Source organism: Perognathus longimembris, chromosome 20 (assembly GCF_023159225.1).
Source record: "Perognathus longimembris pacificus isolate PPM17 chromosome 20, ASM2315922v1, whole genome shotgun sequence".
In the NCBI taxonomy this organism is placed as follows: domain Eukaryota; kingdom Metazoa; phylum Chordata; class Mammalia; order Rodentia; family Heteromyidae; genus Perognathus; species Perognathus longimembris.
The window spans coordinates 16,914,986-16,935,445 of record NC_063180.1 but is presented as its reverse complement, the minus strand read 5'-3'; the positions used below and the strand labels follow the sequence as shown (position 1 = coordinate 16,935,445).

Sequence of the window (20,460 nt, the reverse complement as noted above, 5' to 3'; positions counted from 1 at the left end):
GGTCAATTCAGTTTGCAATAGGCTTGGATTTCCCATCAGGTCTCAAGGCCTGGCCTAGCTACTCAGGAAGCTGAGAACTGAGAACCAAGTTTCAAAGCCAAATTGAGCAAACAAATTTGAGAAACTTATTTCCAATTAACTAGTAAAAATCTGGAAGGAGGCATTGCTCTAGTGGTAGAGGACCAGCTTTGAACATAAAAGCTGAGAGCATAAGGCTGAGAGTTCAAGCTCCACTATCATCACATATGTATCATATATAAAATGATATTTTAGGGGCTGGGAAGGTGGCTTAGTGGTAGAGGGCTTGTCTAGCATGCATAAAGCCTTGGGTTTGATTCATCAGTACTACATAAACAGAAAATCCTGGAAGTGGTGCTGTAGTTCCAGTGGTAGAGTGCTAGCTGTGAGCAAAAGCTCAGGAACAGTGCCCAGGCCCTGAGTTAAAACCCCAGACCTGGCAAAAAAAAAAAAAAAAAAAAAGTTATTTTATATATGATATATAGTAACACTATATTTGTGATTATATATATATACACATATTTTTGTGATGGTATATACAGAAAAGGCATGAAAGAAACTTCTAGTATCTATGTATTCCAAGCTAGCCTTAAACTCATAATCTTCCTGACTTAACTTCCAGAATACTGGAATTATAGGTATGTGCCACCTTCCCTAACTATGGCAAATTTCTTGACAATGACCTAAGGTGTTTTTACATGTCTGCATATTTAAGATACTAAACTTCCTGGCCATATTCCCATCCCAAGATACTTAGACTTGTGTGTGTGTGTGTGTGTGTGTGTGTGTGTGTGTGTTGCCAGTCCTAGATCTTGAACTCAGGGTCTAGGCACTGTCCCTGAGCTTCTTTTTGCTCAAGCTAGCACTCTACCACTTGAGCCTCAGTGGAACTTCCGTTTTTTTTTTCTGTTTAGGTGGTACTGAGGAATCAATCTGGATTTTTCTGAGTAGTTTATTGGACACAAGAGTCTCATGGACTCTTGTGACTTACGTGTCAAAGCCTGAGATACAACATATCAAAGAAATTCAATGAAGCTCTATTACATCTAATATGAATGAGTTTTACCAATATTGTTTCCAAAGTATTACTAAGGACAACAGTATGTCAGTGTTCACGGGAAGTTCTAAACTGGGGAAAAACTGTATTTAGTGTGCACAGAGGTTTAGAGAAGCAATATAACGTCACGAACACCACAGACACAACACAATGATGAAGTATTCAGCTACAGAATACCCACACTCACATGGAGTGTCATGTATTGGAAGGAACAGGGTCACACACGCAGGGACACAAAATGGACTGGTGAGCTTGTAACCGCCTCACAATCACATGCACCATTCCAGGCACCACAAACTCACACCCATCACACAGATAAATACAATCAAGCCGTAAAACTATTCACAGTGTTCCCACCAGCTGCACGTAGCCCCGTGGGCACACATTCACTCACCACCACCAGGCAAACACCAGAACACCCGAGTCACAATTTTCCCACATCCTCGTACAATGCCGCACAGGGTTCAAGTCTCTCAGTCTCTCTCCCTCCCTTTTTCTCTCCCTTCCTCCCTCGCTCCCCCCTCCCCCCACACAGCATAGGGTCTGCACACTGTGTTAACATTCCAAATAGTCATCGATTACTTAAACGCTCATCTCAAACCACCGCGCACGGTAGCACGGCTGCCATCTCCACTCTCGCGCTACACAAACCCCCAGGCTCCGGAGCGGGTACCGCCCTCCCGGAGCTGTGCCTCACCTCCGGCCCTACACGCTCCCCCAAACAGCACAAACCCTCCTCGGCACTCCCGCACTTGGAGGGGAAAGCACGAAGGTCCCGCCAGCGCGTGACTTCGAGGCTGAATTACCGCGAGATGCCGAGGGGAGTCTCCTGGGAAACGTAGTCCCACGCGGGACCGAAGCGAACAAGATGGCCCCCACGCTTCAAGATTGCTACCAGCCGTTAGCTACAGCACCGCCGAAAGGAAAAAAACCCCACGCAGAAACGCACCTTGAAGGTTTCACCTTTCAGTGAGCCCTACCCTGAAAGCTTCTCGGAATCCTCAACCAGCCGCCAGTCAGTTCCCACAGAAGGCCTTTCCCCAGCCTGTAACGTTTCGGATCCTCTGTGCTACCCGTACAAGTGCGACAGCTGCCGGGAAAAGCTCTCGCGTGAAGAGAACTCGAGCCGCTGAACCTTCTGGGAAAGGTAGTTCAGACCAAGGAAAGCGGTAGACTCGTTCAAATGGCAACAGGCTTGGCACACACCGGGCTTCCTTAAGTGCTATTGGAACCCAAGACGAGCGCAGGTGGGGATTCTGTCCGGGATGAATCTGACTCGGTGTTTTGTGCCAGAAGGCTTGGCGAAACTTGTCTCAGGAAAAGAGGAATAATTCACAGAACATGTCACTCCCAAATATATGAAAGTATACTGACAACTGGAATGGTGGCTGGAATAGAAAAGTGGCGACGTATCACTCTACTCTCCAGTCTCACAATACCAAATTATCCCTTCTCTCTAATGCTTCCATAATTTAAATCCTATTGTGTCAAGTTTAGAAAAAGGGCAAAACGCTTTCTCATTTGGATTTCTCTGCACTCCAAAGATACATGTGTTTACTAGATAGGAAAAGAACACAGACTATGGAGACATTTTTATATTATACGATGTGCTCCGAAACACATCTGAAGAGGTTGAAAATATCTTATGTGTATCTGTGTGTGTGTACCAGTACGAGGGGTTTGAACTCAGGGCCTGGGCACTGTCCCTTAGCCTTTCCACTCAAAGATGGCATTATACCACTTGTGACACTTTCACCTGTGTTTTTGCTGGCTAATAAGTCGTACAGACTTTATTGCTCAAGCTAGCTGTGAACCATAATCCTCCATCTGAATAGCTAGGGTCACAAGCCGCCATTGTTTTAAGAAAAACATATTATGTGTTCCCACAAGCCAGATTAAAACATTTTACCAAATGAGTATTTTGTTTTTTTGAGGTATGACCTCAAACAATAGATAATGTAAACAAGATTGGCCTCAAATTCTACAATTACTCAGCCTTCAGAGTGCTGGGTTTACAAGAATGTGCCATCATATCATCATGGAATCTTTCTAATGAGAAAAAGGTATTCAGATGTAAATTGCAGTAAGTATCTTTTATCTTGCTGGGTCACAATTCAGACAACCTCCCCCAGCCCCCTTTTATACTTTGCCAGTGTTGGGGCTTGGGACTCAGGGCCTGAGGACTGTCTCTGGCTTCTTTTTGCTCAAGGCTAGCACTCTACCACAAGAGCCACAGCGCCACTTCTGATTCTATATGTGGTGCTGAGGAATTGAACCCAGGGCTTCATGTATATGAGGGGAGCACTAGGCCACATTCCCAGCCTCTTCATTCCCCTTCTTACTAAAGGCAACCACTTTTGAGCATTGAGTGTGTGTCTGATTTTTGTTGTTGTTGTTATGGGGCTTGAACTCAGGGCCTGAGTACTGTCCTTGAGCTCTTTTGCTCAAGGCTAGCACTGTGCCACTTAGAGCCACAGCATCACTTCTGATTTTTGAGTGGTTAACTGGAGATAAGAGTCTAATGGGGATTTTTTGCCTGGGCTTGCTTGGAACTGTGATCCTCAGATCTTGGCCCCTTGAGTAGGTAGGATTACAGGTGTGATCCACTGGCACCCAGCTTAATTTATTTTTATTTGTTTTCTACCAATGGTTAGTACTAGGGTTATTGTTGATTTTATTGAAGTAAACAGAGACATCATTTACAATATTCAGTACTTTTAATTTCTCCACTGCACATGATTTATCACATAACAGATTTAATTGGTTGTGTTTTACTCTGTTTATTTTTATCAGTTGTGGGGCTTGAACTCAGGGCCTTGAGCTCTTTCACTCTAGGCTAGCGCTCTGCCACTTCGAGCTTACAGTGCCACTTGTAGTTTTCTGGTGGTTAATTGGAGATAAGAATCTCAGGGGCTGGGGATATAGCCTAGTGGCAAGAGTGCCTGCCTCGGATACATGAGGCCCTAGGTTCAATTCCCCAGCACCACATATACAGAAAACGGCCAGAAGCGGCGCTGTGGCTCAAGTGGCAGAGTGCTAGCCTTGAGCGGGAAGAAGCCAGGGACAGTACTCAGGCCCTGAGTCCAAGGCCCAGAACTGGCCAAAAAAAAAAAAAAAAAAAAGAATCTCAGACTTTCCTGCCTGGCTTTGAACCACAATCCTCAAATCTCAGCCTCTTGAGTAGCTAGGATTACAGGCATGAGCCACTAACGCCCATCTTAAGTGTTATATTTTAACTGCTAGACAATATTCTACTGTATTACTGAGCACATTTTATCTATCTGGTTTACAACCAACATTTGTGTCCTATTTTGGTTACCATAATTCATGCTGCAATGAACAGGCAGTATAGGACTCCTTGGATGGGTGTCAACTTCTTGGACATATGCAGATGTACTCAAGATTAATAGCTAAGTATTCTGATACTAGTTTAGAAATTCTAACCCCAATGTTTTACAAATATTCTTTATAAAATTTCTAAGTTTTAATTTTTGTATTGTAGCCTTCAATACCTTTGAAATTTTTCATAAACAAGTACTTTAAATAATGTATAACAGAGGCATATTTTCCATAAGAAGAACCAACAACCCTGAGACCATTTATAAGTCATCCACAATTTCCCCAAGAATCTAGAAAATATTACTAATTACCAGTTCCCTTTAAATTCGTGCACATATATCTACATTCAATATTCTGCCTCAATCTCAACTTTCTACAACTGCAGTGACAAGGAATTCTGATGATTCTAGGTTTAAAATTTACACATATAGCAAAGCATGTAACAAAAATAATGTTATCTCTTTAACCTCAACTCATATCTCTCATACTGTTGTCTAAATACATTTGGTAGGCTATCCAAGGACATGCTTGTGTCCAAGACTAGTTTCTGATTGTGTGTGTGTTGGGGGGGGGGGTGTGCATGTGTAGGTCCAGGGGCTTGAATTTAGTCTGGACACTGTCCCTGAGCTTCTTTTGCTCAAGGCTAGTGTTCTACAGCTTGAACCACAGTGCCACTTCTGGCTTTTCCTTAATAGTTAACTGGAGATAAAAATCTTACAGACTTTCCTGCTGGGGCTGGCTTCAAGCCATGATCCTCAGATCTCAGCCTTTTGAGTAGCTAGGATTATAGGCATGAGCCACCAGTACTGGGCTAGATCTTAACCTTGAATGAGAATACTCTTGAAGCAAAACATTGGTAGTATTTGTTGTAGGAGTCCAGAAGGGCAAGCTATAGGCTTTCATTATACCCTGATACTTTTTTTGGGGGGGGGGGAGGGGCAGTTCTGGGGCTTGAACTCAGGGCCTGGGCACTGTCCATGGCTTCTTTTTGCTCTAGGCCAGTACTCTATCACTTGACCCACAGCACTGTTTCCAGCTTTTTCTGTTTATGTGATAGTAAAGAATCGAACCCAGGGCTTTATGCATGCTAGTCAAGCACTCTACCACTAAGCCACATTCCTAGACTGATATTTCTTATTAAACATCTTAGTCTTTCAGGTCTGAGTTGCTAGAATTACCATAAGAATGTCACTTTCATGTGAAAACAAATTTCCTGATACATCATCAAATATAAATTCCACTGTAATTTTCCCCCAAATCCAAAACGTTCCCAGAGCTTTAGTGAGTGTGAATTCGCTGGTGTCTGATGTGGTGTGACTTCTGGCTGAAAGCTTTGCCACACTCACTACACTGATAAGGCTTTTCACCAGTATGGATTCTCATATGTAGAGCAAGAGTTGAGAACTGGGAGAAGGCTTTCCCACACTCATTGCAACCATAGGGTTTCTCACCAGTATGGCTTCGCATATGCACGGTGAGCGAAGAGCTTTGACAGAAGGCTTTGCCACATATTTTACACTCATAAGGTTTGTCCCCTGTGTGAATCCTCACATGCACAATGAGTGATGTGATTCGAGAAAAGGCTTTTCCACATTTATTGCATTCATAGGGCTTCTCCCCTGTATGGATATTGTGATGTTTAATGAGGTACTGCTTTTGCCTGAAGATTGTTCCGCATTCATTACATTTATAAGGTTTCTCTCCGATATGAATTTTCTCATGTTCAGTGAGATTCGATTTACCGCTGAAGGCTTTGCCACATTCCTTACATGTGTAAGGTTTCTCACCAGTGTGACTTCTCTGGTGTCTGATGAGGCTTGACTTCTGAATGAAAGCTTTGCCACACCCTTTACACTCATAAGGCTTCTCTCCTGTGTGGATTCTCTGGTGGATGAGGAGGTTTTCTTTCTGGCTAAAGGCCTTGCCACACTCATTACATTGAAAGGGTTTCTTCCCACTGTGGATGTTCTGATGTTTAATGAGGTACTGCTTCTGGCTGAAGGCTTTGCCACACTGATGACATTCAAAAGGTTTCTCTCCAGTGTGGATTTTCTCATGCTCATGGAGATAAGATTTCCCACTAAAAGCTTTGCCACAAGCCTTACAAGTGTGCGATTTGCCTCCTGGGTGATTTCTCTGATGTCTTGTAAAGCCTGGTGTCTGATGAGAAGCTTTTCCACAGTCGTAGGGTTTTTCTCCCATATGATGCTTCTGATGAGAAAGAAAGTTTCTCTTCTGGCTGAAGGCTTTCCCACACTTCGTACATTTATGACTTCCTGTATGACTTCTCAAATGGAGAGTAAGAGATGAGACTCGAGAGAACACTTTGCCACATTCAGTACATTCATGTGATTTCTCTCCTGGATGCATGTTTGTTTGTTTGTTTGTTTTTGGGGGATTGGTCCTGGGGCTTGAGCTCAGAGCCTGAGCACTGTCCCTGAGGTGTTTATTTTGCTCAATAAAAGCACTTTATCACTTGAGCCACAGCACCACTCTTGGCTTCTGTTGATGGCTCATTGGAGACTAAGAGTTTCATGAACTTTCCACCTAAGGCTGGCTTTAAATCCTGATCCTCAGATCCCAGCCCTGAGTAGCTAGGATTACAATCATGAGCCAACAGCACCTGGCCTTCAGATGCATTTTCTTGGGCTCTAGAAAGTTTTCTCTCAGGCAAGAGATTTTTCTGCATTGATTATAATCATGAGGTTTCTCTTCTGTATGAATTTCATCATACTGAAGATCTGTTTCAGGCAGAAGACTTTCTAGCATTCCTGGCCAGGAATCCCATAGTAGGGATTTTCTTCCAGGTTTCACTTGTAGCTACTATGGGTGGTAAGGCAGAAAGCTTTTTCCACAGCCACTCTGCAGGTATCTCCTTTCAACATTAATTCTCACAGATTATCCAATAAGGTTGAATTTATGGCCAAAAACTTTTCTCATGTTGACTAGAAAGAAGGATGCAACAGTATTTTTTATATTAATGGTTCTCTCACATAATTTCTCTGGTATTTCAGTATGAATGATGTATGTTTGTAAGTTATGTTTCACATTATCTTAAAATGAGTCCCATGTACAGAACGGTGCCCTTGAGGAATCAATGTCTGTGATGTTCAGAGGAAGATGAGACTGAACTTACAAGCCTTTTCATGTTGAATTCTTATCTGGGAAATTTATAATCTTCTCAAGCTGCTTCTAAAAGATAGTTTAAAAAAAATCACTGAAAAAGTCCTAACAAATACGGTAGAGCACTGCCTAGCAAATACAAGACCCCTAACCCAAAAGACTATTCAAGCTGAGTTTCTTGCTATATACAAGAAAGCTCAAATGCCAATGAAACTTCCAGGTATATGTAGCTTAACTATTTCTAAATGTAACCCGCTATACAATGCTCAGAGAAAACACAAAGTAGACAACTACTGAACAAATGCAGGTGGATTTCGAGAAAGGCTAGGACTACAGGGAAAATAATAAAACAAAATATTTAAACAAGGTTGTTATTTCCCCATTTTCCTGCAATTACAAGCAAATGGTCATAAATGAGTGAGACCAAGATCTGAGGATCCTGGTTCTAAACCAGCCTGGGAAGAAGTCCATGAGTTAATCTCTAAGTAACCACCAAAAAATTGAAAGTTAAGCTGTGACTCAAATAGTAGCTAGCCAGACTTGAGTGAAAAAGCAAGAATTTGAGGGCCTGAGGTCGAACCCCAGTCCCAGCAAAGAAAGGGAGGGATTATGAGAGTCCCCAACTCTCATAAGCTGCAACTAAGTGAGAATTTATTAACCAGGAATAAATAAACCTAGAGACTTCAACATTAGTGATGAAAAGCAAAGTAGAAAAGAGGTAGGAGTATGATAGTAAAAAGAATGGTGTAAGTAAAAGTTTATACACAGGCCAGGTGCCGGTGGCTCAAGTCTGTCATCCTAGCTACTCAGGAGGCTGAGGTCTGAGGATCATGGTTCAAAGCCAGGCTGGGCAGAAAAGTCCCTGTGGGACTCTTAGCTCCAATGAACCACTCAAAAACTGGAAGTGGCACTGTTGCTCGAGTGATAAGAGCACTAGTTTTGAGCACAACGAGGCTCAGGGATAGTGCCCAGTCCCAGAACTCAAGCCCCACAACCACCACCACCAACAAAAAAGTTTATAAGGGCTGGAAATGTGGCATAGTGGTAGAGTGCTTGCCCTGAGTTCAAGCCCCAGAACTGACAAAGTTTATACACAAAAGGAGCCTTGCTCCTTTCAATTCCTGGTCTCCATGAGTGCTAGTAGTAGCAAGGCATTAGAAAATGGGTATATCTTTTCCTGAAAAAACTACCATTCCAGCAGGGTACCAGTATCTCACACCTGTAATCCTAGATACTCAGGAGGATGATATCTGAAAATCACGGTTTAAAGCCAGGAAAGTCTGTGAGTCAGTCTCTGTTTCTGTCTCTCCGTCTCTGTCTCTGTCTCTGTCTCCCTCTTACTCCCTCCCTCCCTGCCAGTCTTGAGGCTTTAACATGGCCTGGGCACTGTCCATGAGCTTCTTTTGCTCAAGGCTAGTACTACCCCTAGAGCCACAATACTTCTGGCTTTTTCCGTTTATGTGGTGCTGAGGAGTCCAACCCAGGGCTTCATGCATACTATTCGCGCACTCTACCACTAAGCCACAATCCCAGCCTCCACCCCCACCCCACCCCCAATGAGACTCTTATCTCCAATTAACTTGCAAAAGCCAGAAGTGGAGCTGTGATTTAAGTGGTAGAGCACTAGATTGAGAACAAAAGCTCAGGGATGGTGTCCAGGTCCAGAAGTCAAGCCCCAGGACTGCAGAAAACAACAACAAAAGTTATCATACCACAGACACTAACATTTGAGATTACAAAAACTCATCGCTTAGTTCCTTGCTGATGATAGCTGCATGGTGGGCCTCAATGTTTTCAGAGTAAGACAAAGACAAAAATTACGAGGAAAAGAACAGAACACACATAATACTATAATGTGCTGACACACTGGCTTACACCTGTAATCTCAGCTTTGGAAAGCAGAGGAAGGAGGACAACAAGCACATTTGAGGCTAGCCTGAACTATATAATGAAACTCTGTCTCAAAACAATAAAACAACAAAATCCTAGTGAGCTAGAAATATAGGTCAGTGACAGAGCACTCTAACAAGTGTTAAAGCTCAGGATTCAAACTATACTAACATTAATAATAAACACCAAGAACAACTAAAATAAAAATTATTCTAGTAATGGAATGTTAACAGGGTTCTATAACAAAGTGCTTTGAGGAATAATATATTAAGACATAGAAAAAGCAAATTTTGAAAAACAGAAAAATGAATGAGAAGAATAATGGTTGGGAAATTAATGGACTAATGAACAAATTCATGAGGTCCAAAAGCCATTAGAGGAGTTGAGGAAAAAATTTAAACAAAAATGAAAGCAGAACATTCCCATAAGTTCAGGAATGGTATCTCATGCTTACAATTCCAGTTACCCTGGATGTACAAGAAGATCACAATTCAAGTCCAGACTGCACAAATAGTGAGACTATACAACAAATAAGCTGTGCATGGTAGAGGATACACTTGTAATACCAGATACATAGGAAGCACTGGAAAAGACTGGCAAAAAAAAAACCCAAAAAACTCTGCCATAAAAAAGCCTAAAAACCCTAAAAAATAATACCAAAAGGGCTGGAGATGTGGCTCAAGTGTCAAAACACTCACCAGCGGGGCTGGGGATATAGCCTAGTGGCAAGAGTGCCTGCCTCGGATACACGAGGCCCTAGGTTCGATTCCCCAGCACCACATATACAGAAAACGGCCAGAAGCGGCGCTGTGGCTCAAGTGGCAGAGTGCTATGCTAGCCTTGAGCTGGAAGAAGCCAGGGACAGTGCTCAGGCCCTGAGTCCAAGGCCCAGGACTGGCCAAAAAAAAAAAAAAAAACACTCACCAGCAAGGGCAAAGTCCTAAATTCAACCTTTAGTATTGACCCCCCCCCCCAAAAAAAAAAAGAATTCGCAGAACCAAGAAAATGTTCCAGAAATTGTAGATGGAGTCTACGTATAAATGGGTATATAAATAAATAGAACATTGCACTGAAAAATATACATGTACCAGGCATTGGTGGCTCATGCCTGTAACTCTAGTTACTCAGGAGATTGAGATCTGAGCTTGGTTCAAAGGCAGCCTGGGCAGGAAAGTTCATGAGACTCTTATCTCCAATAAACTACTTAGAAAAAGCTGGAAGTGATGTTGTGGCTCAAGTAGTAGAGCACTAGCCTTGAGTAAAAAAAGCTAAGGGACAGTGCCCAGTTCAAGCCCAGGACCAGAAGAAAAAAAAAGGGGGGGGGGGCTGGGAACATGGCTTAGCGGTAGAGTGCTTACCTAGCATACATAAAGCCCTGGGTTCAATTCCTCAGCACCACATAAACAAAAAAGGCCAGATGTGGCACTGTGGCTCAAGAGGTAGAGTGCTAGCCTTAAGTAAAAAGAAGCCAGGGACAGTGCTCAGGCTCTGAGTCCCAAGTCCCAGGATTGGCAAAAAAGAAAAGAAAAGAAAAGAAAAGAAGATGCATGCTAAAACACATTATAGTGAAATGTCATCTAGAGAGAATAAGAAAATCCCAAATCCTACCAATTATCATAAAAGGAGAAATTTATCACATTAGAAATAGTTCAGTGCCAGAAAATTAGGAAGTACAATCCTGACCCCCAAAACCTAAACCTCTAAGATTCATAACAAATAAATGGAAAACTAAGTAAGCAATATTAAGCAAATATTAACTAACTAGTGGAAAAACAAGAGATACAAAAACACAGAATCATAGTGGATCATCTGTACTAGTTATTTAAAAAAACAAAAAAACAAAATCAATATCAGCATGCAGAATGGAAAGGATGAGAAGCCCACACATGCACTGAACCTTGAACTCAGGACCCAAGTGCTTAGTATTTTTTGATCAAGGCTGTCCCTCTACCACTTAAGTTACAGCTCAGTTTCCAGCTTTTTGGTGGCTAAATAAGAGCCTGAAAGACGGGCTGGGGATATGGCCTAGTGGCTTGCCCCATATACATGAGGCCCTGGGTTCAATTCCCCAGTACCACATATACAGAAAACGGCCAGAAGTGGTGCTGTGGCTCAAGTGGCAGAGTGCTAGCCTTGAGCAAAAAGAAGCCAGGGACAGTGCTCAGGCCCTGAGTTCAAGGCCCAGAACTGGCCAAAAAAAAAAAGAGCCTGAAAGACTTTCCTGCTCAGGCTGGCTTCAAACTATGACCCTCAGATCTCAGCCTCCTGAGTAGCTAGTATTACAAGTGTGAGCCACCAGCACCAGCTAGATCCTAACCTTCAATGAGCCACTGGTGCCAACATAGATTACTTGTAATACACATCCAGTACAATGTAAATGCAATGTCAACCTTTGATGTGCTGTACTGTTCAAGGAATAATGACAAGGGAAAAATGTGTTTGTTCAGTGCAGATGCATTTAAAAAATTTTCACTTATTGGTTCACTTATTTTGGGGAGCAAATAAAAAGAGCAGACACCAGTAGGAGCCCACAACCTCCAAGGGAACAGGAACCAGCAGAGCCCACTCCTCAGAAACCAGTGAACAGACTCAAGTGGAGCTATGGAGCTCTAGCTCAAGTGTGGTAGAGACCAACTAAGGGGACAGTGCCCAGGCCTTTAGATCAAGGACCAATACTCGTACTTGTGCACATGCCACACACACACACAGCTCAGCCAATGTTACCACAAAGTATTAAGAAAATTCAAAACTGAAGCTGGGCGCCAGTGGCTTACACCTGTAATCCTAGCTACTCAGGAGGCTGAGAGCTGAGGATCCGGGTTCAAAGCCGGGTAGGAAAGTCCTGCCCAGTGAGACTCTTACCTCCAATTAGTCACCAGAAAATCGGAAGTGGCGCTGTGGCTCAGGTGGTAGAGCTGAAGAGCTCAGGGACAGTGATCAGGCCCAAAGTTCAAGCCACACAATCGACACCCCCCACCAGAAAAAAAATAAATAAAAAACGAGGCAGGTGCTGGCGGCTCATTCCTGTAATCCTAGCTACTCAGAAGACTGAGATCTGAGGATAGAGGTTGGAAGCTACCCCAAGCAAAAAACTCATTGAGCGACTTACCTCTAAGCAGCCACTCAAAAAAGTGGAGCTGTGGCTCAAAGCAGTACAGCGCTAGCCTTGGGCAAAAGAGCTCAAGGACAGCACCCAGGCCCTAAGCCCTAAATTCAAGCCTGACTATGAAAAAGAAAGGGAGAGAGGGAGGAAGGAAGAAAAGAAGGAAGGAAGATTCAAAGTCTACTTGGCACACAATAACAAGTTGGTTTTCTTTAACAACAAAAAATAATTCTGACTTCATTTTCTACTCCACAGTATGTCTATTTTATTTTTTGGTACTGGGGAATGAACCCAGGACGTTGCACTTGCTAGGCAAGCGCTTTGCCACTGAGCTACATCCCAGCCCAGTACGAAATCCCTTCGTGAATTACTTGTCCACCCAATCCTCTGGCCTTATTTCCCTTTCAAATTTTCCATAAAAACATCTTCATAATTTAAGAAATTAGAAACGTGAGCATACGAGGCTTCTACCTCACACAACCACCCATACATCCTCACAAACGTGGAACCAGTTTTTCACTAACTCTACAACCCCAGACACTCCTCAAAACCTTGGTCGCCCACCCCTCAACCCACCTCCCCCGCTCCCCAGCCCCCATTCACAAAAACTCTCAAGTCTGCAAGTCACAAGAGGTAATTATTCCCCACGTCGCCCTCCTCAGCCCGACCTCGGGCCCGGCGAACCCTTCCCTCCCGCCTCCTTGGCAAGCATCGCATCCTAAAAACCGACGTCTGGCAGACCCCAAACCAAAACTCACCAGCAGACAAAGACGGCCCTGGAGAGCCAGGTACAGCGCCTGCGCACTATGGCCTTGGGCTGGAACTCCCCACCACCCTCCACTTTTTTTTAAACTCTGAACTACACTTCCCAGAAGTCTCAGGGGCTCCGCTCTACCTCTTCCGACGAGGTGGTTGGTGTTTGTTTTTGCGTCAGAGGTGTGGGACTTTCCCACACTAGTGGTAGCGGGGATGTCAGTTAGCCGCGGCTTAGAATTCCTTAAAATTCTGTTTTTACCCGTTGGAGAGAGCAACAGCGCAGTAAGGTGGAAAACGTGGGGCCGACCTTCGAAAGGAGCTCCAAGGAGACTCCCGGACCCGGTTACATACCTTGGCGGAGCGCCATCCTGCCGCCCAGTGGGTGGCTCTGAACTACATTTCCCAGAGTGCCGAGGCCATCCGCTCCTCCTCCCACCCCGCCCCAGTCCCTCCTAATCTTTCACCCCAGCTATTTACAAAAACGATGCAATGCCACAGATGAAGTTTTTAGGGCTGGAGAGGGGACCGACACTGTTTCATCAGGGCGGAACTAGCGAATGTTGCAAGATTGTGACTGTTGTGTGGTAGTGTTTGTGTCATTGCGACTCCCCTTTGTGCGGATGTAGTGATCCTTACGTGGGTGTGCTGATGTGGTCTAGCTGTGAATGAGGTTGTGATTGTGTATCACTGCGTGCTTCTCTTTGTATGCAGGTTTATGGAGGTTTGTGACTTTGTGGCTCTCGGTCCCGGTGGGGATTGTGATTTTGCAATCTTGTGTGAGCAACCGAGTGACTGCGGATGTAACTTGTATTTATTTTTTTTGCCAGTCCTAGGGCCTGAACTCAGGGCCTCAGCACCATCCCTGGCTTCTTTTTGCTCAAGGCTAGCACTCTACCACTTGAGCCGCTGTGCCACTTCCAGCTTTTTCTATATATGTGGTGCTGAGGAATCGAACCCAGGGCTTCATGTATACAAGGCGAGCACTTTAACGATTGGCCATATTCCTAGCCCAGGGTGTAACTTTTAGAGTGCCATGGTGTGAGTGAACAGCCATGTATATGGACCCCAGGAGACTGTTTGCTACTCTTGTCCTATATAACTATAGGTGAGTATACAAGAAGCCTTGGCTCCTTGACAGATTGTCTCCTCTCACCATCCCATGGTGGCTGGGGGGCAGGTAAAGCAAGCTCAGACCCAGATGAAGTCCTTTGAATTCCCCTTTCCCATTTCCCTCCTCCAAGAAAGTTCCCAGAGAAGGAGGAATAGTTGTGACATCTAAAGGTCATGCATAAGGTGCCTTGACAGTTTCTCTTTCTACTGTGTTGTGTTCCCCCCCCGCCCCCCAGGATCTTTTAGTCCCCTTTCTTGGCAGTTACCTAACAACAACCAATAAAGTAAGCTAGAATCTACTATTTCTCTTTGAAAATAGTTTCCTTGTGCTTTTTTATTTCTCTCATTTTATTTTTTTGCAAGTCCTAGGGCGCAGGAGTTGTCCCTGAACCTCTTTTGCTCAAGGCCATTCCTCTACCACTGGAGGCAAGGTGTCACTTTCAGCTTTTTCTGATTAGTTTAATGGAGATAATCTGACGGACTTCACTGCCTGGCTGGCTTTGAACCTCAATCCTCAGATCTCAGCCTCCTGAGTAGCTAGGATTACAGGCATGAGCCACTGGTGCCCAGCAAACTGAAGGAAATATTTAGAGCAACAGTAAGGACTAAATAAATGCATTATAGAAGCCAGGCACCAAAGACATCTGTTAATTAATAAATCAGTTTACAAATGAAAAGAAATATCACCATTATTCTATACACTAATTTTTTTTGTTTGTTTTGCCAGTCCTGGGGCTTGGACTCAGGGCCTGGGCACTGTCCCTGGCTTCTTTTTGCTCAAGGCTAGCACTATACCACTTGAGCCACAGCGTCACTTCCAGCTTATTCTATTTATGTGGTGCTGAGGAATTGAACCCAGGGTTTCATGCATGCTAGGCAAGCACTCTACTGCGAAGCCACATTCCCAGCCATATACCCCCATCTTCTTGTTCAAGAAAATATCTAAAGCCAAATGCCAGTGGATCATTCCTGCAATCCTCGGTACTCAGGAAGCTGAGATCTGAAGATCATGATTTAAAGCCAGTCTGGGAAGGTAAGTCTGTCAGACTACCATCTCCAATTAACCACACAAAAAACCTGCAAATGGAGCTCTGGGTCAAGTGGTTGAGCACTAGTTATGAGCAATAAAGCTCAGTGACAGGGCCATGGCCCTGAGCTCAAGCCCCAGAACCAGCACCAGTAAATAAATAACATAATAAATAAATAAATAAAAATACATATATACATACATACCACCTGAGAAGAATATGAAGAAAACTTTATTACAGAATAATATACTGTTAAAAATATATTCGGGGCTGGGGATATAGCCTAGTGGCAAGAGTGCCTGCCTCGGATACACGAGGCCCTAGGTTCGATTCCCCAGCACCACATATACAGAAAACGGCCAGAAGCGGCACTGTGGCTCAAGTGGCAGAGTGCTAGCCTTGAGCGGGTAGAAGCCAGGGACAGTGCTCAGGCCCTGAGTCCAAGGCCCAGGACTGGCAAAAAAAAAAAAAATATATATATATATATATATATATATATATTCGGCTTCCTTAGGCATTTATGTTAGACAAGATCTTTCCATTTTTGTTATGTCTTGAAGATAGTCAATATCAAACCCAATTTATCTGTAAATACAGGGTTGTGGAGAAGCTCAGTTTGTCGATGTGGCATCAAACAGATCCATCAGCTCTTCTCAAGACTATGACAAGGGAAGATGTAGGGATCTTACCCTTACACTACATCTGCTCTTGACAGAAGTCTGAACACAAGTGCTCTATAGATTAGTTGGAGAACGGACACTGTCCTGTTTCCCTCTATGCTTTACAACATGGCACAAATTATGAGGATGCAGTACCGGTTCTTAATCAGAGCTGCCCATAGAGGATTGGGGGAGGGGGGGAAGCATTCAAAAAAGAAGACGTATACTAGCTAGGCACTGGTGGCTCATCCCTGAAATCTTTTTTTTTTTGGCCAGTCGTGGGCCTTGGACTCAGGGCCTGAGCACTGTCCCTGGCTTCTTCCCGCTCAAGGCTAGCACTCTGCCACTTGAGCCACAGCGCCGCTTCTGGCCGTTTTCTGTATATGGGGTGCTGGGGGATCGAACCTAGGGCCTCGTGTATCCGAGGCAGGCACTCTTGCCACTAGGCTATATCCCCAGCCCTCAGCCCTGAAATCTTAAGATACTCTGAAGGCTGAAATCTGAGGATCATGGTTTAAAGCCAGCCCAGGTAAGAAAATCTGTGAGACGCTTGTGGCAATATGGCTCAAAAGACTGTGGCAAGCCTTGAGCAAAAGACAGCATCCAGGGACAGCATCCAGGCCCGGAATTGAAGACTCAGGAGGGGCAACAAAACCACTATTCAGGATAGGAATGTGGCTTAGTGGCAGAGTGCTTACCTAGCATGCATGAAGCCCTGGGTTCAATTCCTCAGTACCACATAAACAGAAAAAGCTCAGGAGTGGGGCTGGGGATATAGCCTAGTGGCAAGAGCGCCTGCCTCGTATACATGAAGCCCTGGGTTTGATTCCCCAGCACCACATATACAGAAAATGGCCAGAAATGGTGCTGTGGCTCAAGTGGCAGAGTGCTAGCCTTGAGCAAACAAACAAACAAAAAAGCCAGGGACAGTGCTTAGGCCCTGAGTTCAAGGCCCAGGACTGGAAAAAAAAAAAAAGAAAAAGCTCAGGAGTGCTGCTGTGGCTCTAGTAGTAGAGTGCTAGTCTTCAGCAAGAGAGGCTCAGGGACAGAGCCCAGGCCCTGAATTCAAGCCCCAGGACAGGCTAAATAAATAAATAAATAAAATAAAAACACTTTTCTTAACCAGCCATCGCTGAAGTTAAACATACCCAGATGGAAGTATGGGAAATACTAGAATATGGTGGACACCCCCTGCATCAGGAAAGTCAAAAGCTGGATACTGGTGGCTCACGCCTGTGGCTCAGACCTGAGATCCTGGCTAACCAGGAGGCTGAGATTCGAGATCCAAGCCAGCCCTGGGCAGAAACTCTAGAAGATTTTTTTTTCTCCAATTAAAAGAGCTGTAAGCAATATAGAGGAGAAAAAGGAGGACCGGGAGAGGAAGGGGAGGAGGAAAAGAATTATTTTTTAAGATTTACTTCATTGTGGGCTGGGAATATGGCCTAGTGGCAAGAGTGCTTGCCTCGTATACATGAGGCCCTTGGTTCGATTCCTGAGCACCACATATACAGAAAATGACCAGAAGTGGCCCTGTGGCTCAAGTGGCAGAGTGCTAGCCTTGAGCAAAAAAGAAGCCAGGGACAGTGCTCAGGCCCTGAGTTCACGGCCCAGGACTGGCAGAAAACAAAACAAAACAACAACAACAAAAATATTTACTTCATTGTTTCAGAGGTGATACTGATATACAGTGGGGTTACATTTACATATGTCAGGTAATTATTGAGGATGTAAGGGCAAACCTGAGAACCTGAGTGACTAAATATAAGTTTTAGTGTTGAAATTATAACAGCTTCTAAACCCTGGTGATGACTCCATGCTAGAGGGCTGTATCCCCACCTGCGAGACTAGTTTCTTGTAGTTTGACATTTAAAATTTTCACCTCTGTACCAAGGTAGCAACCATGGTAACTGACAGTAAAAAAGTGATCATAGTCATAGACTACAGAAATAACCATAATAGTAGTAGAAATGACATGGTAACTGTTGGGTTGGTTTACTTATGATTAAGTACTGGATTATTTTAGCCTGCTCAACCTTGCTTAGTGGTAATGGGAAAACATGATAGCCATTGTTAAAATAAAGTTGGTACTAGGTCTGCCTGAACGCAGAATTCTGCTTCTGTAAATGGCTTGCTTAACTCATCTATGACTTGCTCTACCCCTGCATTAACCCCCTGCATCAGCCCTAGGAGACCACCTGCTGTCAGTTCCTGATACCAAGGCCAGTTCGCGTTATTAAAGCCAAAATAGGTAACTGAAAGGGTAGAGACAGTGAACAGAAATAGGGCAAGACTTGCTTGCTAAATGCCATCCAATCAAGTATCTGCCAAGTTGGAGATACCTTGCCCCTGTTGTAATCGCAATAAAAACCTTGTCTATCTGAGGGTCATGGCTCTCAATCCCGATCCACTGTGTCCATAATGGTTGAGAGTCCAGGCTGAGCCTGCACTAAAGACTCTCCTGCGTTTGCATTGGAATCGGCTTCTTGGTGGTCTTTGGGTACCCGAAATCTGGGCATTCAAGGAGGGGAAGAAAAGAGGAAGAGAGCAAGGCACCGGTGGCTCACACCTGTAATGCTAGCTCCAACTAAACGCTAAACACACACACACACACACACACACACCGGAAATGAAGTGGTAGAGCCTCTAGCCTGGAGCAAAACCGCTCAGGGACAGTGCCTAGGCCTAGAATACCGCAGAAAAATAAAAAGCGAGAACTTCAGGGAAGAGGGGGTTACACTGAAACAATTTCGATCAATCTCCAGCGCTGTCACAGGGCCCGTCGCCTCACAGCTCACAGCCAACTAGCGCCACAAAATAGTCCCAGCACACACTCGGCCCAGGATCCATTCAGAGCAAGCCAAACTCCCCGCCCAAGTCCCCGCCCCCAACCCCAGGGACAAATCAGAGCCAGCCAAACTCCCCGCCCCGCCCCCACGCCTAAAGACAAATAAGTATCAGCCAAGCTCCGCCCACCAGCGCGTGGGCCCCTGGGCGCGCCACACGTTTATTCATCGCCATGGATACCCCGGTTCCCACACCGGGCCAGTCACCAAGTCTCACACACCACCAACACCGTCTTCCGAAGCAGACATCTGGACAAGGGAGGCTTCCGCTTCCACACCCTCATCCGCGGCCCGGGAACTCCGTGGCGAGTGGGAGGGGAGGAGCCTCGGGTGAGCTTCCTTTCCCGCTCGGACCCGGGCCACCCTAACTCACCACACAAAAAACAAGGACCGCAAGGCCTGAGAAAAGTGAACCCTCCGCTTCGTGCGCGAAGCACGCCGCAATGGACGCGCCTCGGCCACCGCGGCCGCGAAGACACCTGGGAGCGCCCGCCTCGCCGCGAGTGCGCAGGCGCAGACCGCTCAGCCGTGGCACGGGCAAAGCTGGCGGCTTCCTGGCCTCCAGAAGAGGTGGAGGACGGAGCTGGATGCTCGGGAACCGGAGAACAGACTCGCGGCGTGGTGCCCGATGGGGAGGCGGGGGAGGAAGCCGGGACTCCCAGCCAGGCCTGGTAATTCTGGAGAGGGAATTGGGATGGTGGTACCCAGACGCCCAGCCAGAAGGGCAGGGCCTGGGCGTGGTCCGTGGGCGTGACCCTGGGGATGGTGGCCTTGACCTGGAGGCGGCGTGGGAGATTTTACTTGTGTGACCCCGAGGAAGCTGTCGCTGGGAGCAGGTGGCCGCACAGCAGTGTATGTGTGTGTGTACGCGCGCACGCGGGCTGTGGGCCCACTAACCCGAAGATACAACCTGCTGCATTTTGAATGTGTGTTACTGGGATGTTGCAGCTATTGTGTGAAAGGTGGACGTATTGTTCTACTGTAGCCTCTGCGTGTGTCTGGCTTTTAAGATTGTGAGTCGTAGTTGAGATTGTGGCTAAGTCAGTTACACTGTTTATGGTACATACTATGCACATACCAATATGCCAAAAGGAAACCCACGTGTACAACTACTAATCCAGGGTGGGGGAAATAAAGTGATTTATGAATGGGATTGATTTTGCCTAGAATTGCAAATATGCTTGCTCCAGTTGTGAGTGATGGTTATGGCTTAGTGGTTTTTCTGAATGAATATAATGCTGCACAGTGTTTTTGTCTAGCTGTCATGTGTGAATTTCGTAAATGAATGATGACCTAAATAAGTGATTGATGAGCAGAAGCTTGTCGTTAAATTCAAATGTAGCAAATGAAAAAGGAATATAAATATTGTACAGAAGAGGGCAATATTTCCTAATTCCAAGTTGGTGATGCTATGCCAACTAGAAACAATGTGTGAGAAATAAAGTGTTCCTTGAGGAACAGGCAAGAAAAACAATGATTTTTTTTTTTTAAACCACAACTACCACGTTCTTTTTGGTGGATGATTTGACTAAAG

The 20,460-nt window shown here is 45.0% G+C and overlaps 3 protein-coding genes and 1 long non-coding RNA gene across 4 annotated transcripts in view; 1 reads left to right on the top strand and 3 right to left on the bottom strand.

The window, feature by feature from the left end:
• LOC125367958 (zinc finger protein 420-like) overlaps positions 1-2,618 on the bottom strand; it is a 35,289-nt gene extending 32,671 nt beyond the window's left edge. The window contains 1 exon segment of the mRNA XM_048368727.1: positions 1,773-2,618. The gene's annotated coding sequence lies outside the window, so the exon portion shown is untranslated.
• Positions 2,619-4,562: 1,944 nt separating this feature from the next.
• Positions 4,563-20,460, bottom strand: part of LOC125367961 — a 20,235-nt gene continuing 4,337 nt past the window's right edge. The window contains exon 3 of the long non-coding RNA XR_007214199.1: positions 4,563-4,926. This is a non-coding gene — a long non-coding RNA (uncharacterized LOC125367961). The remainder of the gene's footprint in view (positions 4,927-20,460) is intronic.
• On the bottom strand, positions 5,474-13,376 carry Znf260 (zinc finger protein 260). Its single transcript, XM_048368719.1, has 2 exons — positions 13,289-13,376; positions 5,474-7,606 (listed from the first exon to the last, which is right to left on the bottom strand). Exon 2 carries the CDS (start codon positions 6,782-6,784, stop codon positions 5,693-5,695), a length of 1,092 nt encoding a protein of 363 aa, XP_048224676.1. The 5' UTR covers positions 6,785-7,606; positions 13,289-13,376; the 3' UTR covers positions 5,474-5,692.
• Positions 19,543-20,460, top strand: part of LOC125367943 (zinc finger protein 567-like) — a 22,606-nt gene continuing 21,688 nt past the window's right edge. The window contains exon 1 of the mRNA XM_048368689.1: positions 19,543-19,597. Coding sequence (XP_048224646.1) covers positions 19,555-19,597 — 43 coding nt within the window. The 5' untranslated portion in view covers positions 19,543-19,554. The remainder of the gene's footprint in view (positions 19,598-20,460) is intronic.